Below are 21,820 nucleotides of genomic sequence, written 5' to 3'. Positions count from 1 at the left end.
GTTCCCAGTTGGAGCTTCTGAGGAATGGATGCCAGTACCGTAAACACATCGCCTCAGAGTTGGATTATGATTTATAAACGTCTCTTACTACAGGGAACTAATCTTTTAAATGTATACCGTATTTTAAACATCGTCTTGTGCACTCGGGTCCAAACTGCAGGTAGAACACAGATGGATCCATTATTTTTACCCCTGAAGGGAGCATCAGTAGTTTCACTCCCTCACGCCAGTTTTTAATATGCAAGTATCACAGTTGGTAACTTGTATGGGATAACTGTATCCACATTTTGACTTATTACTACATTTTCAGAACCAGGTCATGTTAATCCCTCTCATTGAAGGTGTATAGCTTTGATTGGCCGTGGTATCATTTGTGTGCTGGGAGACGGAGGTGTGCTGGGAAATCACCTGCTAATATTAGCTTTGTCTTCTGGTCCTATTTAGCCTAACTAGCTTGCATCTGAACAGTGCAAGTTGCTGGTGGCTGTCCTGATTTATTTTAGTCAAAGAATGCATGGAAATGGGTGTTTCTGCTGGTGTCCACCACAAGTCTGATGCATTTACTCAGCTGTGAGGCGTAGAGCCCTTCATCTCCAGCCTTCTGAAGTTGTTATAATCAACCAACCAACTCACTGTATTTAGGGATGGTCAAAAGGACAGTTCGTGATCATGCTTCAAGGCAACGATAAGTCAAATAACCAAGGTAAGCATCTTTGATTGGACAATATACCAAACCTTGAATCCAGAAGACCCCACTGGGAGTCGCACCTGTCAGCAAAAACCAGGAAACTGATAAACAATTTTCATGGGCTCAACAAAAGAAGATTGTAAAAATGTTCCTCGGTGTGAGTCTCAAATTCTGCTGGAAGAAGTTGTTGTAAACAGCATGAATCCATCCTGCTGATGCTTTTAGATTAGATACTAACTTACGACAGTAAAGATGCTAACAGTGGCATGTTTCCTTCCTCTGACAAACCGTGACACAGCTGTTCTGCAGGCAGGTGCACAGCCCTCCCCTCACGAGCAGCTGAAGCCGTCGCAGTTCAAATCTTCTATGTTATAAAGAACTGAGGCAGTTCTCAACATCTTTCAGGGTTAACGAACTCAGATCGTTCATAAATGTGTGTTTCAGCACATTTACAGTGAAGCTGCGTTCACACATGTGTGCGTAGATTCAAATAAACTTAGAACTAACAGGGACAACCAAAGCACCGGATGCGTCCCGAGGCTGCACAGTGCCCATGTCTGCTCAGGGCTTCAGTTCATCTAAAAACGTTCTCTGCCAGCTCACATCAGCAGAACAGCAGAGAAACCTTGCGGGCAGGTTGCCAGTTGATAGCAGAGCTGCTTCAGCTGTGTTCACCTAACTCTGGTGTATTTCAAGTTAAGGTTCTCTAAAACAGCTCCACCTCCACTACGACCGGAGTTATATAATGGAGCTCATCTGTACATAAACCCAAGACTGATGGAGAAAGGCAGAGAGATTTTAGCCGGGCTCACTGCCCTCCTGCTGTCAGCATATGTTTGCAACTTGCTCATGCATGTATAAGCACCTACATGTGTATGTGTGCATATAATATACTTGGAAACCCAAATGAAATCTTCGTTATAACATGTAACCATTGTATACGCGTGTGTGTGTGTGTGTGTGTGTGTGTGTGTGTGTGTGTGTGTGTGTGTGTGTGTGTGTGTGTGTGTGTGTGTGTGTGTGTGTGTGTGTGTGCACGCGCCTCTGCACAGCCTAATTTCTGCCCATCTTGCTGTTCTGCCAACAGCTGAATAGACATTTAACCCTTCTCCCTGCTGCTGAAGCCCTGCAGGGCAAAATTAAAGTGCTAATAATAGCATGCTATGGGAGAAGCAGGTTCCAGTTGTCTTGTGTTAGACGCACATGAGCTTTTGTTTCGTCTTTGTTTTTCAGTTGCCGTATGATTTCTTCATACATGAATTTATTGATCCACTATATACAGTCTAATCTGTACAGTGGATCATAATAACATTATAACAAATAATTATTTTCTGTATCACTCATTTAATAAAGTTACATACTCTTAATGCCAGGCCCAAGCCTGTTGAAAAGATTTGGGCTAAATCAAACATAAACCATAAGAATAAGATTTCCATTCTGATCCGGTCGTGGCCCAGATTAACAACAGCTGCCTGCTGATGGCCACAGGGTGGAAACTGTGCATGTGATGCTAAAGACAAAGGACTGTGGGGTTAGGATGAGATGGAGGACGATGATCAGCTGTGGTGAAGCGGGCACATGTCTGAGGGCTGGATGTTTTCATGAAGCTGGGAATTAGCTAAAGAGACCAAAACTTTTAAATGTGCTTTTAATCCTGTAAAGTTGGACTTTCAAACTTGGGAGTCTCTGGGCATCAACTCATGTTTGGAGTGGATCACAAACTAGACCTGCTTTGCTGCCCCTTCCTCTAACTGCCCAGATCTTCCTGTGGTAGAAAGCATGTTAGTACTTGCATAAAGTTTTCAGCCTGATTTGCCAACCAAGCTTCTTCTGTGTGTGCTAAACATTTGTGAGGCAAGTACATGCAACGCAGTAAATACGCATGTTCATAAAAATCTTTTTTCCGTGTTTCCGTTCTTCATGGCCAGCACGTGCTGACACATGTCTCTGCAACACTAAACACAAATTGTCTGCTAAGGCTTTGAACTCGCTCACCTCAGCTTTATTCCACTGTGAGTTGTTTGAGTGCCTTTAATAAACATCACAGAAACGGCCTTGCGGTGCCCTGCCAGAGAAGTACGGCTGAATCAGCGTATTGACGAGCTGAAGATGAATTTTAAGTGGTGAACGAACGGTGAATGAATCCTCCCTGTTTCTCTCTCCGTCCTTCAGAAACACAAGGTGGATCTGTTCTACAAGGTTCGCCACGTGATGATGGAGCTGATAGACCTGAGAAGGCAGCTGCTGTCCGGTCACCTGACACAAGACCAGAGCAGAGACGTCAAGAGACACATCACCGTCAGACTCGACTGGGGCAACGAGTGAGAAACCACACAAATGTTGCATTAAGACACATTTGCACATTTCCCACACATACAAGTAATACACATAGTTTAAAGGGCAGCTGTTCTTTGTCTGACCCAGACGAGAGGTGCTTCATCCATTTCTGATGAAGCACCTCTCCAAACACGAGTATTCATTTACGTTTTTACGCTGTATCATGTGCATTGGTTGCTCATAGTCACGTAATGCTGCTTCAACCACCAGCTGACCAAGTGGGGTCATTTATGACCTGAGCCTTATACACTGTACTGCCAAACGTATTCACTCGTCTGCATTCGCTCACATATGAACTTGAGTGACATCACGTTCCTAATCCACAGGGTTTCACGTGATGTCAGCCCACCCTTTGCAGCAATAGCAGCTCCAACTCTTCTGGGAAGGCTTTCCACAGGTTTAGGAGTGTTTATGGGAATTTTTGATCATTCTTCCAGAAGCACATTTGTGAGGTCAGACACGATGTTGGACGAGAACTCTCTGCTCTAATTCATCCCAAAGGTGTTGGGTTGGGTTCAGGTCAGGACTGTTCAGGCCAGTCAGGTTCTTCCACATCAAACTTGCTCATCGACGTCTTTATGGATGCAGCTGGTCACCATGGAAACCCATTCCATGAAGATCTCTGTGCACTGTCCTTGAGCCACATGAAGGTTGGAGGTCCACAGTGATTGAATCTGCAGAAAGTTGGTGACATCTGCCCGCAATGCGTCTCAGCATCCACTGGCCCCAACGTGGCTTACCACATCTTTCCCAATCACTTCCACTCTACTATAATCCCCCTAACAGCTGACTGTGGAATATTTCATAGTGAGGATATTTCATGACGGGACGTGCACAGCTGGCATCCTATCACGGTACCACGCTGGAATTCACTGAGCTCTTGAGAGCGAGCCGTTCTTCCACAAAGCAGAACTGAATGATTTCGATGGGTGAGTGAATACGTTTGGCAACATAGTGTGTTACGTGCACCGTTGTGACTTCTGGCGTGAGGAGAAAGCGCTTAAATGCAGACAGTGGAGGCCGAGTGAGGTGAACAAAAAACAAGCTTTTATTTTGACCGGGACAAACGCTACAAACAAAACAAAGGCAGAACGAGCAAAGCTAAAACAGCACATGCAGCACATGGTTAGTGGCTTTTTCTTTAGAAAGACCCTTTAGATGTTTGAAGTTTGAAGTCTGTTTGCTGAATAATAATTCACACATGCTGCACTTACATGCTGATGGCAGCTCAGCCTGCTCCCCTGACTCCTACACGGGGCAAACACAAGTGTGATTGGAGGCAGGTGGATGAAGCCGTGGTTGTTAAAGTCTCATGAGAGCACGATGAAAGGCTGATGGGAAACAGATGAAATGGAGAAAAAATGGCCGCTGCTTCAGGATTGAGTTATTAATACTGGGAGTGTTTCAGAGGTTATTTAAAGCTTCGTTCTGCTGTCAGAGGGGACGAGGCACACTGAGGTGATATGAAGGGGGATGGCGATAAGTGCTGCTTTTATTATAATTAATAGTAAAAGAATTATTCAGGGTACCGCGGGGTGTTTCAGGTCATGTGACTGCTTCCAGTCATTACTGATGCTGCTTTAATCGAGTTCACATTTAGATATAAGTAGGAACTACTTACCGACGATGTGATTTTAGCACATAGAATAGAATTAGAATAGAATTCAACTTTATTGTCATTGCACATGCACAGGTACAGGGCAACGAAATGCAGTTTGCATCCATCCAGAAGTGCTTTAGTGATATAGATATATTACAATATATATTAGCAATAATATAGATATGTGAGTATATTACAGAATTGGGTCTATTATGGTATGTTATAATGTACACGGTATGAAGTATGTTGTGAATATTCTATAACTATAAGTATGTACAGGCTGTAGTGAGTACAAGCTATGTACAGGCTATGAACAGGATATAAATATGAAAAACTATACAGAATATGAAATAAATAACTTTACAGAATCTGGGATATACAGCTATACAGAAATGGGAACTATGCAAGTTGTAAACAGTTGTAGGATTAAAGATTATCGAATGTACAGAATGATTATTTACACAGAGCTATACAGTAGTGCAGTTAAGATAAGTGAGATATAATTCCTACAGAGGCTATATAAAGTGCTAGTGGTTGTGAGTGGTGGTTCAGTCCATGTTATTATTGTGTTTGAGGGTACAGTTGTCCATTGTGGGTGTGTGTATGTTCAGTCCATGAGTTTAACGTGGGTCAGATGTCAGGAGGCAGAGTTCAGGAGTCTGACAGCTGTGGGGAAGAAGCTGTTCCGGTACCTGGTGGTCTTAGTCCGGAGGCTCCTGTAGCGCCTCCCAGAGGGCAGGAGGGTGAAGAGTCCATGTGATGGGTGACTGGGGTCTTTGATGATTTTCCCAGCCCTTTTCAGACACCGCTTCCTGTAGATGTCTTTTATGGCAGGAAGTGGTGCTCCGGCGATGCGCTGGGCAGTTTTCACGACCCTCTGCAACGCCTTCCGGTCCGAGGCAGAGCAGTTCCCGTACCAGACTGTTATACAGTTGGTCAGGATGCTCTCGATGGTGCAGCGATAGAAGTTCACCAGGATGTCTGTGTAAAGCAGAGTTATTCGTCCAGTCAGTGGCTTTGCTAAAGAGAGAAGCAGCTCAGTGAATCATTTTAGGCTGCAAAAGGGCCAAAAAGGAGCTAATGAGGTGCTACTTATCTTGTTGCTCTCTGCTAATTCAGTCTCCAGCTGGTAAAAAGAAGTGACGTGTCATGTAACAGAGCAGCAGACGTAATTCATAGCCCGAAAGCCAGTTCATGGTGAAAGGTTGCATTGCAGGAAAACAAGCTCGCTTTCATCATTTCAAATAATGGCTCCATTGTTCCTGATGCATCACGAGCATGGAAGTGTGTGCATGGAGAACACAACTTATCAATGAATCCATGAATGGCAAACATTTGTCGGGTCAAGTGTCTCCAGCATGAGGACATTTAGTGTGTCTGAGGAGCCTGAATGTGAGGTTTCAGGGTTACACGTTTGATGCGTGTACGCCGATAATACTGATGTGGTGCAAAGACGCACTTCCTTCTGCTGTTTCGGTTCATGCTACATCCTCGGTGAGAACAGCTGGAGGGCACAAACAAGCTTTTGCTGCCACACGTGAACTAGACTTGACCTCCATCTATGCTGCTTCGATGTGTTTTACTTTTCTCCTCAGTGCCAGTCTCCAAATGATCATTGCTCAGTACTACATTCCTCTCTGGGTCGTTGCAGGACTGATATTCTGAGTCATCCTGAACTTCACACAGTGTCAAACCTTTGCCTCAGGCTGTCTTTAGTCAGACGACCGTCACAGCAGCCAACTCTGAACCTCTGTGTGAGGTGAAGGACCCTCGTTTGGATCAGAGATATCTCATCATGCTCCTGCTGGTGCAGCCCAAAAATGTGCAGCGCCTGGCTTCAGAGCAGCGTCAGACATACTTGATTAGATATGTACAAAGATGAGTAATAAGCAGTTAATTATAGTGTCGTTAGAAACCTTTAACAACCCATTCAGCTTTACCCTCAAACCCCAGGCTGTAATTTTATTTTCTGTTTCCACTCAAGCCTTTACTTTCACTTGACATATACAAATACATAAACACCTGATTGCATTTTTGAAGCTGTGGTTGGCAGTGATGAAGAGTTTGGTTTTCAAACCAGATTTAACCCGATTTCAGCCTTGATGGATGCGCATGTTAACACATCAAAGATGGACGTTTAGTTTCTCATTCACAGTTTAAGAGGCCATCTTATTCATTCGGAAGAACATTGTGCACAGCGCCTTCGAGTGCGCGAGTCCACCGGCCTGTAACTGAAAGATGTGGTTGTTGAGATTGAACAGAAAATAATGCTGAGGAACAATATCCCCAGAGCCCCTCTGAAATTACTTTAATATACTCTGTGTGTGTGTGTGTGTGTAGGCGGTGCACGCTTGTGTGTGCAGAGGTGGCTGGAAAGGTTTGTGTACCTGTGTTGGAAATGCTTTTTGTGAAGGTTAAATGAAAGACGCTCTGCTGCTCTCCGTCTTTGTTTCTGTGTTTCAGACACCTCGGTCTGGACCTGGTGCCGAGAAAGGAGTTTGAGATGGTTGATGAAGACCAGATCAGCGTGTCAGACCTTTATAAGATGGTAAGTCAAGTCACACCTGCTCACACACTGGATTCATGACGGCTGTAGTGCACACAGTGATCCCACATCCTGGATACGTTGTGTAAAATAAGACAAAAATATCCTGCTGCTCATCTCATTTGTAGGTTGTAGCTTTTAATCAGGCATCCTCTAAAATCTGCATATTATTTGCAATTCTTTTAATTTTCGTTATCCGCAGATGATGAGAAGGATGTTAAATAACCAGCAGCAGGAGATTGAATTTGATGAGCAGGTTGTGCTGCAAACTGAGCAGTTTTCTCATTTTTCACATAATTAAATCATTTCAAGTATTAGCACATAAAAGTAACATGAAGTGAATTTTGTGCACATGAATATCAGTGACTGACTGTTTGCATTTGCAGGTCTCAGCTTGTCACCGTACTGATAAATTAATAAAGTCGTGTTACTGTGAAACTGTGAGAAAGCTTTTTGATTCAGAAACAAACGAGTGAACAGCTCTGACGTGGAATTATCGGAGATTAATGTTTTATTTGCTTTTCTCCCTGAGAGAGCACATTTTATTCCATTTTCTGGGTCTAACACAGACCTGCTGGCTGCACCTTGATGATTACAGGCTGGATTCATTTCACAGTTGGAGGGAAGCTTTAGTTTCCAATCAGAGAGCAGGCTGGACCCCGAGGTTTAAACAGCAACAAGCCTCAACAGTTGGCAAAGTAATCGTGTGGCGACTGGTGAAGATCAGCAGATATCTCACTGAACCGTTCATTTTAGACTAAAATCTTTTGTCTATACGAGGATGAATCAGGAAGTTGTAACGTGAGTAATAACTATGAGCCGTTTGTTGTCTCTGTGGCTGCAGTGAATCAGAGTTTTGATGCTCGAAACGCGTTTCGATTCCGCGTCATGCTGCTCGTCCTTTTACCTTTTCATCTTTTCTCTGGCCTCGAGCGGCGCCTGTTACCAGAAACAGGTTTCTCGCTCACGTGACCTTCGTCTCATGCACACGATGTTTGAAACTTTGAACACCAGCAGGAAATCTGACGTCGCTCTGCTGGTGGCTTCATCCGGATACCTTAAAACTGCTAATCTGATGATCTGAACCACCGACTATAAAATTACCGTCCCGCCTCTGTTAACTTGTTCACAAAAGCATAAATTTGAATAGTTTCTCCTGTTATTGGAGCTATTGTGTTGTATTTGAGTGCTACTTTAAATATCATAAATGAATGGAGTGAATGACAGTCGTAGCCTGCAGACAGCATGAGAAATAAGAGCAGAGTCAAGGTCCTGAATAATCACAATTTCAAACCGTCATCATCTATGAGAAAACTCATAAATCACTATAAGTACAGTAAATATTTATAAATCAGAGTGAATATGTGTTGAATAATTAATACTGCACATGAAGATGTGAGATTTAAGCACATCAAAGTTAAACATTATAATCAATCTTCTGTTTTTTCAGAAAACATATTTTATAGCTTGTTTTGTATTTTTTTAAGTTAAGCTTTTAAATCCTTAGTGATAGTTTGTTCCCTGTGACTGAACAAAATGAGCACTTAGAACGTGTAACAGCAAAAGAAAAACCTCTTAGATATGAAAGAGTAAAGCTGTGATGGATCTGAACAGAAATGTCAAAGATATTTTCAGTTTCTTTCATCTGCTTTCCTTTCATCGTGACATTTGTCACATGTCAGAGAGCTTTGTGACATCATCGACTAATTTCACATTTTTGACCAATATTCAAATGTAAATATGTAAAAGGAACAATATCTTCCAGCAAGTTTTAATTCTGGACACTCGGGCAAAGAGAGGAGCTGAGCTGTCATCTGATCACCGGTGGTGAGTTGGATCGGGTGGCGTGGAAGGATGCTGGACAGACTCTGGTCCAGGAGATCTCCAACTGCTCCCTAAAGCAGATGTTTCACCTTCATTGCTGAGATGCTGCAAGGAGCTGGAGCCGGTTGGTGCCTGTTGTCATGGTGACAAACCAAATAGTGGACCCCGGAGGTGAAGGGAGCTTCTTCATCAAGCTGAAGAAGGCATGCTATCGGGCTTGGTTAGTGGGACTTCAGATCCAGCTGCTGGGTACCAGCAGGGCAAGCAGAGCGCCACTCGGTCGGTAGATGAAGCTAAAACTCGGGTGTGGGAGGAGTTTGGTGAGGCCACATGGAACAAGACTTTCAGACTCCTTGAGGCGAACGTTCCTCAGAGACTTGGGTCCATGTTGACGTGACAGCCTCACACAGCTGCTGATTTGTCAGCTGCATCCATGACATGAATCTCGTGTTCCAGCACATCCCAGAGGTGATCTGTTAGGCTAAGATCTGTTGTGGAGGCCATTAGAATACGGTCAAGTCATTGTTGTGGTTAAGAAATGAGATGATCTGAGCTTTGTGATGCTGTTGCCTTCCTGTTAGCTCAAATCACTCAGCCACAATCTCCTCTGACCCCTGAATTGTGTTTCTGTGTAAACCTTAGAGGTGGCTGTGCGGGGAAATCCCTGCAGATTTGAACCTTCTGAATGACTCAGCTCAGCCCGTCTGGCATCAACAACCACGCACGTGAACCGAAATCACCTTTCTTTATTCTGATGCTAATTTTACATTTCAGCAGATTTTCTCAACCATGTCAGACTTCCTAAATGCACTGAGTTGCTGTGATGTGATTGGTCGATCAGACAACAGGTGTAAAGCAAACTAATTAACAAAGATGAAGACAATGCCGCAGACAAAATCCTGTCAAGATTTTTTAACCTGTAATTTGCAGCACTCAGGACAATTAGATTGTGTAGGCTATAATAAGCAATAGAAGCGAACCAAAAACTAAACACTGATGCTCACAAACGTATTTCATGAAGGTTAAACTTGTTGCTGGAAATACTAAAAATGAAGTGTTTATCTTTGTTATACTGGAGTCTGTGGATAACTTATAACCTGCATCACATTTCCAAGGCTGCTTTAAAAAATATGTAACTATTAAATAACTCTAGCCTATTAATGGTAGTGTGCAGTGCTGCAGCATGAGACACATTCTTTGTTGTTCATGGTCTGTCGGTAATACTTGATGTTCCCTTTCTTACATCAGTCCTGCTTTAAATAGCTTCACCAGCCAAACACCGTAGTCCTGGTGATTCCCCTTTGTTCTGTTGCTTGGAGACCGATCTGGAGATGGGACGTGAGAAAGGGGGAGAAACAGGAAGGGAGTGAGAAAAAGGTTAAGTTATAGATGGTTGGATCGAAGATGAGGAAGAGTGAGCATGAGAGAGAACCGCGAGTTCTTTCTGGTAACAAACAGACAAAGAAGGGCAGAGAAAGAAAGTTACAAAGTTACTGCTGATTGATTTGTTTTTGAGTCGTGGAAATGAATGTTTTTAAATGTGACATTTGAAAAGGTCGAGATGAAGAAGGAAAACAGAAGATGTGATGAGATTCATCTTTAATGATCTCAGTGATGAATTTGCATTAGTGCAGCAGCAGGAGAGTGCGAGATTCATCACGGGCGGAAAACAATCACGCAACGAGAACACAATGTGAGCGAGAGGAAACTTTCCAACAGTCGCATGCAAATGCACATCTGACATTAGCAGTTAATCGGCTGTTACACACACACCGCCATACTTCTGAAATAGACACATGACTGTAATGGAGATTATTTAACAGTCAGCATCGTGCACCCAAAACATCTTGGGTTTGGATCCCGTGTGTGTGGACTGCATGTCCTCTCCAGGTACACCGGCTTCCTCCCACAGCCCAAAGAGGTGCAGTTAGCGGGGTCAGGTGTGAATGATTAGCCCTATAGCAGACTGGCAACCTGTCCAGGTGTACCCACCTCTCACATCAAGCTCAGATTAGCTCAAACAGGCTCCCCCTCCACCCTGAACTGGATAAAGTGGAAGAAAATGGACGGATGGATTATTTGAGAGTTAACTTACAGCCTTGATATGCAGGTTAAAAGCAGACTTTGAAATCCTACTATGACAACATATTAAAATGTTGAAATTTAAAGAGATAAGTGTTGAAATATATTCGCATGTTTAAAGAAATGTGGAAAAATTGCATAATGCTTAAAACACACACAGGAAACAGGTAACAGTAATAACATGATTGGCTCTGTCAGTCTGTGTGCGTGTGAGAGTTTAGCAATTCGAATTAGTTGGTAGCTGCTCTGTGTTTATATTCTTGGACTGCTGGTGGAGCTTTGCATCATTCACAGCTGAAAATAAATCATTACTCGTCTTATACCGAGCGTTGATGCATCACCTCGGGTTCATCCTGAAGTTTCAGCTCCTCGCCCTCTGAGGCCGCGCTCACTTTTAGCCAAACAGCAGGCTGCATGCAAAGACAGTCTGAGGCCTGAGCTTCTGCACACACTGACCTGATTATTTAAAGCAAGACAGCGTCTCTGTAGGCGCGTCTGCAATCCAGAAATGTCACCCACTGAAAACATTTGGCTCATTATGAGCCTGGAAACATGACAGAAAAGCAGCTATAAAAGCGTTTATCACAGAAGAGAGGAAAAATGTTCAGCGTTCAGAATCACAGTAACCAGTCTCAGTGCCTCAAGAGGAAATCCTGCCCCGTCCCAGCGAGTCTGCAATATGTTGCTGTCTTTATCCAAAAAGAAATAAAGCTGAGTTTAACTTTGATATTTTGTCTTTGTACAATCTAAAGTCAATCCAGTGAGGATTGTTGTAGAGGTAAAGCAGGGCAGCTAGTGACTTGCAGGTTGCTGGTGCAATTCCTGGCTCTCCCAGTCTGCACACCAACGTATCCTTGAAGAAGGAGAACTCCGAGTCGCACACACACCCCAAGATGTGTGTGACTGACACGTGTTGTGTAAAGAGCTTTGTGTGCTCGAGTAGCGCTAAGAAACAATTTGTTTAAATTATTGCATGACCTTATTTTAATCGACTGTCCCAACCTTTTTAATAGCAGGTTTTAAAAATTCAATATAAAGAAGATGAGGAGATACGGCTGCCATCGTTTAATTCCCTCCTCAGGTTGTAATATTTGCAGATAGCTTTCAGCTGACAGTCATTACCCGGATTCATCAAACAGGTTTTTACTTCCTGCTGCTTCTCGTCACACACAGACACTCGAGAGATTTAGGGAGACAACTCGGAGTAATGAGTCTCTGGGGCATTTTTATCTTCTGACAATGAGGGGAAGGGAATGGACCACGATAAAGTAGATAAGAGAGGAGAGGAGACGAGGAGACAACACAAGAAGGAGATGAGAAGAGGAAACGAGAAGAGAAAATGAAATCAGACAAGAAAGCAGATGAATACAGAAAAGGAGAGGAAACAAGGACAGAGTATAGTGAAGGAGAGGATATACAGTAAGGAGAGGACAGATAAATGAGAGTGGATAGGAAAGCAAGATAGGATAGAAAAGGAAACAAGAAGAGAATAGAAAAAATAACAAAGGAGATTAGACAATGAAGGAGAAAAACAAGCCGATAGAGAAGGAAAGGAAGCAAGGAAATGGTGAAAAAAGGAGTAAACTGACAAGGAGATAAAAGAAGGAAACAAAATGAGAAGAGGTTAATAAATGAAAGGAAACAAAGAGAAAATAGGAAAGAAGGAGATGCTAAAGGAGAAGAAGCAAGGACTGAGTGTTGAAGGAAATGAAAAAAGGAGGGCAGACCAATGACAGTCATTGGGGCAGACAGTGAAGAAGAGGAAACAATAAATGAGAAATGAAGCAAGGACAGAGGATAGTAAAGGAGGCTAGAGACCTGAAAAGGCGAAGTGAAAATAGGAAGCAAAATGAGGCGAGGAAAGGAGGAGAGGAAACAGTGAATGATGATGAACCAAGGAGGGAAAAAGGAAACAATAAGAGGAGAGAGATGATCGACCCCTCAGCTAATAGTTTGTGTGTCTCTCTTTCGCAGCATCTTTCTAGCAGACACAGCGTACAGCAGAGCACCACACAGGTACGTGGACGTACTGCAGTAATGTGTCTCATTTACTTCTCATTTCAGAGGCCCAAACAGATTTATGGGACACAATTAAGATACTTCCAGCAGAAAAAACTGCTACAAAGTAGTAGTAGTAGTAGTAGTAGTGGTAGTAGTAGTAGTAGTAGTAGTAAGAGTAGGAGTACATTTTACAGAGTAAAGAGCCTGAACTGGGTCACAAAGAGAATCCTTGAAAATATTTCCATATATCTTTCATGTCACCAAGAAACTTTTCTCGTGCCTTTTATCATTAAGATAAATGGAGATATGAATTCAAAGCATTTAAACAGTTATGTTCTACAGTATTTACAAGCTTAGACCCACAGCTGTGCTCTGCAGCACTCTATCCTACTAATGCTGATACTTTCATCACAGAGTATGAGTGTGACTCTTAGGCATCACGCTGAGACGGTGTGCAGATTTAAACTGCAGCAGCATCACTTTGATGCTAAAGAACCAGAAATTTGATGCATGTTTTTGAGCAGTAATATGTGTAAAAACCTTTTTATGTACTTACACATCAAGTTAAAGTTAAATAAAAACGGTATATTTTAAGAAGATTTCATAGTTTACAGATGTTTCTGTTCAGCCAGGAGGCTTTGGTGTATATGTTTACTAAGACTGTCACACAATGTCTTTGTATTCTAATATGTGTATTTATATATTTTGTTTGTTTGGCTGCTTTTTTTGTGTGTTTTAGGGCGACAACGCCCGGCAGAGACATGGGGAACCTTGTAGAGTTCCAGTACCTCATCACCTGCTGGTCAACCTGAAGAGCTTCACCTACAACAGCATAGGCGAGGACACGGACATATTCTTCTCCCTGTACGACCTGAGAGAGGGAAAGACCCTCAGGTAGGTGGCAGCTGAACAGTCGAGCACAGAGGTGCAGATTTCCAAAAAGTGTGGGTGACACTCTTTACTCGTTTGATGTTTCGCAGCACCGGCTCCGTGATGATTAGTCTTTTCATATTTGTGCTGTAAAGCTTGTTGCTGTTCGGTCAAGTCAAACTGCATAGAAACATTTTCCACAACAGTTTGTTTTTCACTATAATAATTATTATTTTTTAATTTAACATTAATAGTCTCTCACAATAAATAAATATCCTACCAATCAGCATTCATTGCCATTTTATTCTGTTATAACTTCAATATTGATTTGTGGACAACAGCCAGAATTTTCAGTCCCATGTTTGGTTTCTTGACATTGTGACACGACGCCATCACAGGAGAAACACCCTGATTATCAGCAGCAGGTAAAGCTGAATGTCAGCAGCACAGCAGGAGGAGCAATTATCCTTCAAATGAGCAAAGAGGAAACAGATGCAAGGAGACGCTTACAGAGACAAAAAGTCTGTAACTACGCTAAGCTAGGATGCTAACCTGAAGGAGACGACCTCAGCTCTATGTGACCCTGAAAAAGTGACCCTGTGTCCCAATAATGACATTCATATGTTACTGAATTGCTTTCTGTGGAGCCCCTCTGGTGACATGAGTGGGGAAAATTGTTAAGTTAATGATGCTTTGAAGTGAGACAGTAATAAATAAGTTATAGGACTGTAATAAATACACTGTGGCCATGTTTTGGTTAGAAATCAGTGTGTTGATCACACCGAGTGAGCACGGAGGCTGTTATCACCCAACAAGTAAGAGGAAATGATATTTAAACTTTATTGAAATTTTAATATGAATTCCTGTGATTTTCTTCATTGATGTTGTCAGGTGGGGCTTTAATGTTTTAGCCTGGCCCAAATTCTTCAACGTCATCTCAAGTCAACCGTTAGCTGAAACTTGGACACAGCTGAGTTTTCCAGCAGGACGATGATCCCACTCTCTGTTTAGGGAGAGATAACCTGGCTAATATTAACCTTAACCAAACATTGCTGTAGGTGTATGTATATATTAGACTTATATACTTTTGATCCAGTGTGGATCAGAGAAAATCCAAATTAAACTTGTTCAACCAATAGTTGCTTTTTAAAGCCGTAAATAGAAAATGTCATGAGAATATTCATTTATTTTTCCGAGTATTCGCTGTTTTTTTGTTCTGGGCCTACTCAGTGCTATAAAAAGTTCTGAATACAGGCTGACATATGAAAAAGTTTCACTGCGTATTTTGGGAATTTGATCTTTTGAATCTGTTGATGAGTGAATCACTGATGATTGCATGTGTGAGTCACAGCGATCCGGGTTAGAAACCTTTAAATAAACCAAACGCTAACACACATTCAGTAATACAGCTTCCTTTTGAGGGAAAACCAGCACACCGCAGACCACGGCCTCTCTATGTGAGGATCTAAACGTATTCTACGCTAGATTCGACACAGCGAACACCATGAGACCGGACAGTGTGCGCACCGCGGATGACGTCAGTGCGCACACTGTGTCTGAGGAGGATGTGCGGAAGTGCTTCAGGAAGGTGAACGCACGCAAAGCTACTGGTCCAGACGGGATTCCCGGCCGCGTCCTCAAGTCATGCGCGGCTCAGCTGGCTGGAGTGTTCACGCACATCTTCAACCTTTCCCTCTCTCTGTCTGTAGTCCCAGCCTGCTTCAAAATGGCCACCATCGTCCCTGTACCCAAATCCTCCACCATCTCCTCATTGAACGACTGGCGACCTGTAGCCCTGACCCCCATCGTAAGCAAATGCTTCGAGAAGCTGGTCAGGGACTTCATCTGCTCTGCACTACCCGACTCACTGGACCCTCTACAGTTTGCATACTGCCACAACAGGTCCACTGATGATGCCATAGCCCTGACACTACACACTGCCCTGTCACACCTGGAGAAGAGAGACACGTATGTGAGAATGCTGTTTGTAGATTACAGCTCAGCATTCAATACCATCGTTCCCTCGAAGCTGGACAGGAAACTGCAGGATCTAGGACTGAGCAGCTCCCTCTGCAGCTGGATCCTTAGCTTCCTGTCTGACAGACGCCAGGTGGTCAGACTGGGCAGCATCACCTCATCCCCCATCACACTGAACACTGGTGCTCCACAGGGGTGTGTACTGAGCCCTCTCCTGTACTCACTCTACACCTACGACTGCACAGCCACTAACAGCTCCAACATCATTGTGAAGTTTGCGGACGACACTACAGTGGTGGGTCTTATCACCAACGGTGATGAGACGGCTTACAGGGAGGAGGTCAGCGCCCTGACCCACTGGTGTCAAGACAACCATCTCACCCTCAACGTCGCAAAGACAAAGGAGTTGATAGTGGACTTCCGGAGGTGCAGAGAAGTACACACCCCCATCACCATCAACGGCGCTGCTGTGGAGAGAGTGAGCAGCTTCCGGTTCCTTGGAGTACATCTGGCTGAGGATCTTACATGGTCAGTACACACAAACAAAACAGTGAAGAAGGCGCAGCAGCGCCTCTTCTTTCTCAGGAGACTGAAAAGATTCGGCATGAGCCCCCGCATCCTCAGGACCTTCTATCACTGTGCCATTGAGAGCATCCTCACTGGATGCATCACCACCTGGTATGGCAACAGCACCGCCTACAACTGCAAAGCTCTCCAGAGAGTAGTGCGGTGCTCTGAACGGATAATTGGAGGTGAGCTTCCCTCCCTCCAAGACATCTACAGGAAGCGCTGCCTGAGGAAAGCGGGGAGGATCATCAAGGACTCCAGTCACCCCAGCCATAAACTGTTCAGACTGCTTCCATCAGGAAGGAGGTTCTGCAGCATCCGGTCCCGAACCAGCAGACTGAGAGACAGCTTCTTCCACCAGGCCATCAGACTGCTGAACACGTCATAGACACCTCAGCTTCACTACTGGAACTTCAACATTATGCACGCCACACTGTATATAAATGCCACTTGTTTTGCACATATTCAACTCTGTATATTTTATATATTTCATTATTATTATTATTATTATTATTATTTTTTTTTTTTTTTTTACTATTTAATTTGTAAAAATGTGTATACACACACACACACACACACACACACACACACACACACACACACACACACACACACACACACACACACACACGTAGGAAAATATTTAGTATACACATCCAGAAATGCATACACTATTATATATTGTACATATATTTATTAGTTTCAGGTTGGCCATTCTTGTATTTTGCTCGTTTGTGTTGTTGTGTTTGCACATCTCTGTTGCTTGTGGGGCTCGCACACAAGAATTTCACTCGCATGTGCTGTGCCAGTGTGCCTGCACATGTGATGTGACAATAAAAGTGATTTGATTTGATTTCATTTTGTTTGAAAACACATAACTAAATAATAAATAACAATTTGATGATGTTGACATTTAGTTTCTGTTGTGTATCTGAGGCCAGAGGAAGTTTTTAATCGGCTTTAATGGAAGAGTATGTGAACGGTCTGCCAGGATCATGAGGCTGAAGCTGGGAATCGCAGGACTGATGTTGAATGTTAATAATGACCCACAAGCTGGGTGTGAGTCAGAACAGTGAGAAGAGTTCTGGATTAAGTTGGATGAAGAGGGAGGAAGATAGGGCGGAGGAAGGTGCACACAGGTGGAAGGTATCTTAGGTAGAAGAAACAATCTAAGAGACTGCAAGGTGGTGTCGGGGAGAAGGCGGGTGTTCGGCATTGGATGGTAGACTGTAGGATGACTTTAGACACCAAGGAGAGGAAGCGAGGAGCCGAGGATTAATGTGGTGGAAGCTGAAGACAGAAGGATGCTGTGAAGAGTTCAGGAAGGACTTGAGACAGACTCTGGGTGGGAGGGAAGAGTTACCAGGTGAAGATCAGCGAGCAGCAGTTTGGCTTCGTGCTGAGACGACAGATGTTTGTTTCGAGTGTTTTACGGCGTCTTTGTGGATCTAGAGAGTTACGGGGCATTATGGGGTGCCTAACTCAGCAGTGAGTTAATTAACCGAACCCCACGCTTGGCTTTGGACTGTTGGAGGTGGGAGTAGCCAGACACACCGTGACAGGCAGAGCAAAGTCCACAGACAAAGTCTTCAGGCTGGATTCAAACCCAGGACCTTTACAGCACCACACCACAGTGTGCTGCTGTAAATATTACATGACCCCCCCCACACCACCGCCTGACGAATACCCATCAATTATGCATTCGTGCAGAGATCTCAGTGCCAACATGAAGAAGCAGTAATGTCAATAAGGAGGCTGATAAAGGCCACGTTTATGAGTGTTTGGGGGAAATAAATGTAGAGCTGAGTCTGTGAGGATGTTGATGTTTAGCAGACAGGACGTTTTTGGCTCTGTGTGATGTCTGAGCGAGGCGAACGTGTTCCCTCCAGGGAAAGAAAGAAGCTCGGTGAGCAGCCCCTTTTCCCCATTCTGGTTCTCTCTGCATCATCATTACAAACTAGCTAATAGGCTCCGTCCTCCCATCACACCAACAGTCCAGAAATAAGTTGACCTTGGCAGCTTGTTTTCACAGCCAAGTCTGACTCAGCGTTAGAGTCTAATGACCAGAGCTGCTCCTCTGAGATGCTCAGATGACAGAGGAGAGGAGACCTTCAGCAAACTTTATTGGTTTCATTTTTCATCTACAAACATAACCAAAGAGACAGTTTAACATTATGTACAGTCACAGCTCCCCGATCCTACACACAGGAACTAAATAAACGCCTCAGTGCCTGACTTTCAAAACATTCAAATCTGTTTACCTCCAGCTCATCTCTCTACTCAGTACTTACTTTTAAAAGTTTTGCTTTAACCGTCCACCATTTTTTCCCAGAAATTTCTTCAACCTTAGATTTGCAATGAATCCTGGGCCACGAGGGATACACCCGACCCGTCCTTCAAATCCAGGGAACAGGAGCACGCATTTGTAGACTGCATTTGGAGGAATTTGGACAGCCTTCATCGCTTAGCTGTGATGTAATCAGCCTTGAATTTGGACGTAGCCGTGTTCTGCCACTGTCGCACGTTGATGACGTATTTGGAAAACAATCCGGCTGGCAGGAAGCTTCTCTCTGAGGCACTTTTATCTGAGACTGTGTGATCTGATGCTGAGACTTTTTAGCCTGATGCCGTTAAGTCAGAAGTGTGACGGGGTTTCAGTGAAACGTGATGCTTTTTTGGCTACGGTCTCATGTCTGAAGCTGTTGATAGAAGTCTGACGATGTTTTCCGGAGACCTGAGGATGTTGCAGTTATGCTCTGATTTACGGCTTCAGCTCTCGTTCCTCCTGCCTGTCCACTACCTTCATTTCCTCCACTTCTCTGTCGGCTTTGCCAGACTTTAAGCATTTCACCTCATTGTTCTCAGCACTTTTCCTTCATTTTGCATCTTGCATCAGTTTTTGGGGAATGCCACCTCGTCCGTATCAGGTTGAGCTATTTCCAGGTTACCGTCAGCAGCGCGATGTCGGTGTGTGACGAAGGAGTGCTGACACGGAGGCAGGTGGAGGTTTAAACTAAGTGAGCCCTTTTATAGAGCTGATGAAAACACAGGCACCCCCAAAAATACACAAGGGGAACTAACAGGAACCTAAACTGGGAAGGAGCTCTGGGAAACAGGAACATGGAAACTGGGAGATGCATGAGGAAGTCTGATGTGTTTGAACAAGTCTGTTACTTCTCTCTCCAACGATTCATTCAGGCTGAAGCGACACGACAACCAAGCAATTAACCAAAGCCCCATTTTTCCAATAAGCACCGTGTATAAAAAAGAAAATCCAAAAGAAGAAGCGCAGTCCAAACGTCCCGAACTCTCTCCACAGCTCCACACGCTCACAACCACCTTCACACACTCACTCACACTCCCAGCATGCACTGCAGACAGAAAAGGAGACGGCGTCACAGCTGCCTGAAACGTTCTAAATAATGCTTCAGCTGCTGAGACTGTTTGCCCTGAGAGGAGCTCTGATCGGTGCAACTAAAGCACCAGCCTGTGTGGATCCCTCTGAGGTGGAGGCTGAGGTTTGTGATGTGGTTAGATCTCAGCAGGCGACGTCTCTTTTCTTTGGTTTTCATCCCAAAAGTCATCCCAGTGTCTCTGTGGGGATTTTTTGACTCGAAGCTGAAACCTTTCTTCCCTCCTCGCAGTCGCCACAGGCAAACTGAAGACTCCTACATGCTTTGGGCATCAGCAAACAGTGTTTTATTGTCAGGAAATCTAAAGTAATAACGTTTTTTTTAAAACAGTTCAGTTTTTAAAAGTTCAGGAAGCAGAAGACTCAAATTTCCTCCTTTTAAGCTTAAGCGCCTTTCATCAGATTGCTGCTTTGGGGTTTGCAGATTTCTCGTTTGAGTTCAGGTCGAAGTGTTTCATCAGGATTTTGCAAAACTGGTGTTTTAGCAATAAGCAGACTAAACAGTTTCATGCTGAGCTCTGTGTCTGTGAATCTTTTCTCTCACACTCCAAAGTTGTGTTTGTTTGGTTCATTTGCAATTAGAAATTTGCAGGTAGGTGAGAATCTGAGTGTGAATGGTTGTCCTTCTCTAGCATCTCTCCATCGTGCACTCTTCCTCTCCATCCTGCACTCTTCCTCTCCATCAGTGTCAGCTGGGACTGGCTCCAGCCCTCCTGTGACCCTCTACAGGATTAAGTGGGTATAAGTGGGTATAGCTAATGAAGGATGGAGTCATTTGGAGTAATTTCTTGTAAACACAAAGGCTAAAATGAGGCAGATGGTGTGAATTTCAATTAGTTCTTATTCTTAATGTAAAACCGAAAAGTACAGAGTTTGCCAAGAAAAACAAAGTGAGAACACGAAGCCGACGGCTCAAAGCAAAGATGAGAAGAAGCTCAAAGAGACTTCAAAGTGATCGCCATGGTGATTGTACTCTAAAAACACGAACAGGTAGAAACCATCCTGACTGCTCACCGCTGCCTTTGTTACTGCTGAGGTTCAGGCTCTGGCTGCTGGGCTCGGCAGACGGCTTTAACCACACTGGGCTCTTTGCTAGCCGGCTGTCTGTGCAGACACTTGGAAAGAGCCGCTGTTGTGTTGGTGGTTTGATGCAGTTGTGTCTGTCCTGGGCACAGTTTGCACTTAGTTTGTCCGAGTCTCCGCTCCTCAAGAGTTGCAGACAGCTCTGCTACTTTCCTCCTTATGTAAAAAACTTGACCTGCTGTCAGTATCAATGCTGGAATTTTACCCAGAAGACTGAGGTTCAAGTCGAATGCTGGACTTTGACTGTTTCACTCATTTCTAGACATGTAGTTTTTACTCACTGCTTTGAGGGATCCTCATCATGGACATCAGTGTTGATTGTTGGTGCCACTGTTACACACTGTGTTTGTTCAGGCATCAACACCTTGACACGGTGGCTACAGTGGTGTGAAAAGTGTTTGTCCCCTTCCCTTTTGCATGTTTGTCACACTTAAATATTTCAGATCATCAAACAAATTTAAATATTAGAAAAAGATAACTCAAGTAATTTTATTGTTAAGGAAGAAAGAGCCAAACCTACACCTGTGTGAAAAGTGATTGCATGTTTTAGGCAGTGATGGAGGCACAAGTCAGATGCTGGAATTTCACTGTAAAGCCTGAGGTCCCCGTCCTGCGTCATTAAGGCTTCTGTTTAACATTCATTTGAGCGTATTTGTGTGGTTGGTTTGGGAAGAGATTATGATTCGAGGTAACTCGCTGCACTGGCTTCTGGTTACGTTTAAAATCAGTTTGAAATCTTGGATTTTACTGTTGTGGCATTACGAGGTGAGGCCTCACATATCGCAATCTTCTCCATCCTTATCTCCAAACTGGATCCGTATGTTTGCAGATAGA

The 21,820-nt window shown here is 43.8% G+C and overlaps 1 protein-coding gene across 6 annotated transcripts in view; it reads left to right on the top strand.

Moving 5' to 3' along the window:
* LOC146670640 (dedicator of cytokinesis protein 3-like) overlaps nucleotides 1-21,820 on the top strand; it is a 250,680-nt gene that overhangs the window by 168,961 nt on the left and 59,899 nt on the right. For all 6 annotated transcript variants that reach the window (XM_085407632.1, XM_085407637.1, XM_085407636.1 and 3 more), the window contains exons 6-9: nucleotides 2,861-3,009; nucleotides 7,089-7,173; nucleotides 13,051-13,092; nucleotides 13,817-13,971. In XM_085407632.1, coding sequence (XP_085263758.1) covers nucleotides 2,861-3,009; nucleotides 7,089-7,173; nucleotides 13,051-13,092; nucleotides 13,817-13,971 — 431 coding nt within the window. The remainder of the gene's footprint in view (nucleotides 1-2,860; nucleotides 3,010-7,088; nucleotides 7,174-13,050; nucleotides 13,093-13,816; nucleotides 13,972-21,820) is intronic.

Source organism: Rhamphochromis longiceps, linkage group LG5, assembly GCF_057381845.1.
Source record: "Rhamphochromis longiceps isolate RC_006_pf linkage group LG5, R_longiceps_female_GT1.1, whole genome shotgun sequence".
Lineage (NCBI taxonomy): Eukaryota > Metazoa > Chordata > Actinopteri > Cichliformes > Cichlidae > Rhamphochromis > Rhamphochromis longiceps.
Note: the sequence above shows the minus strand (reverse complement) of the source record. Positions and strands in the feature narration are given on the sequence as shown.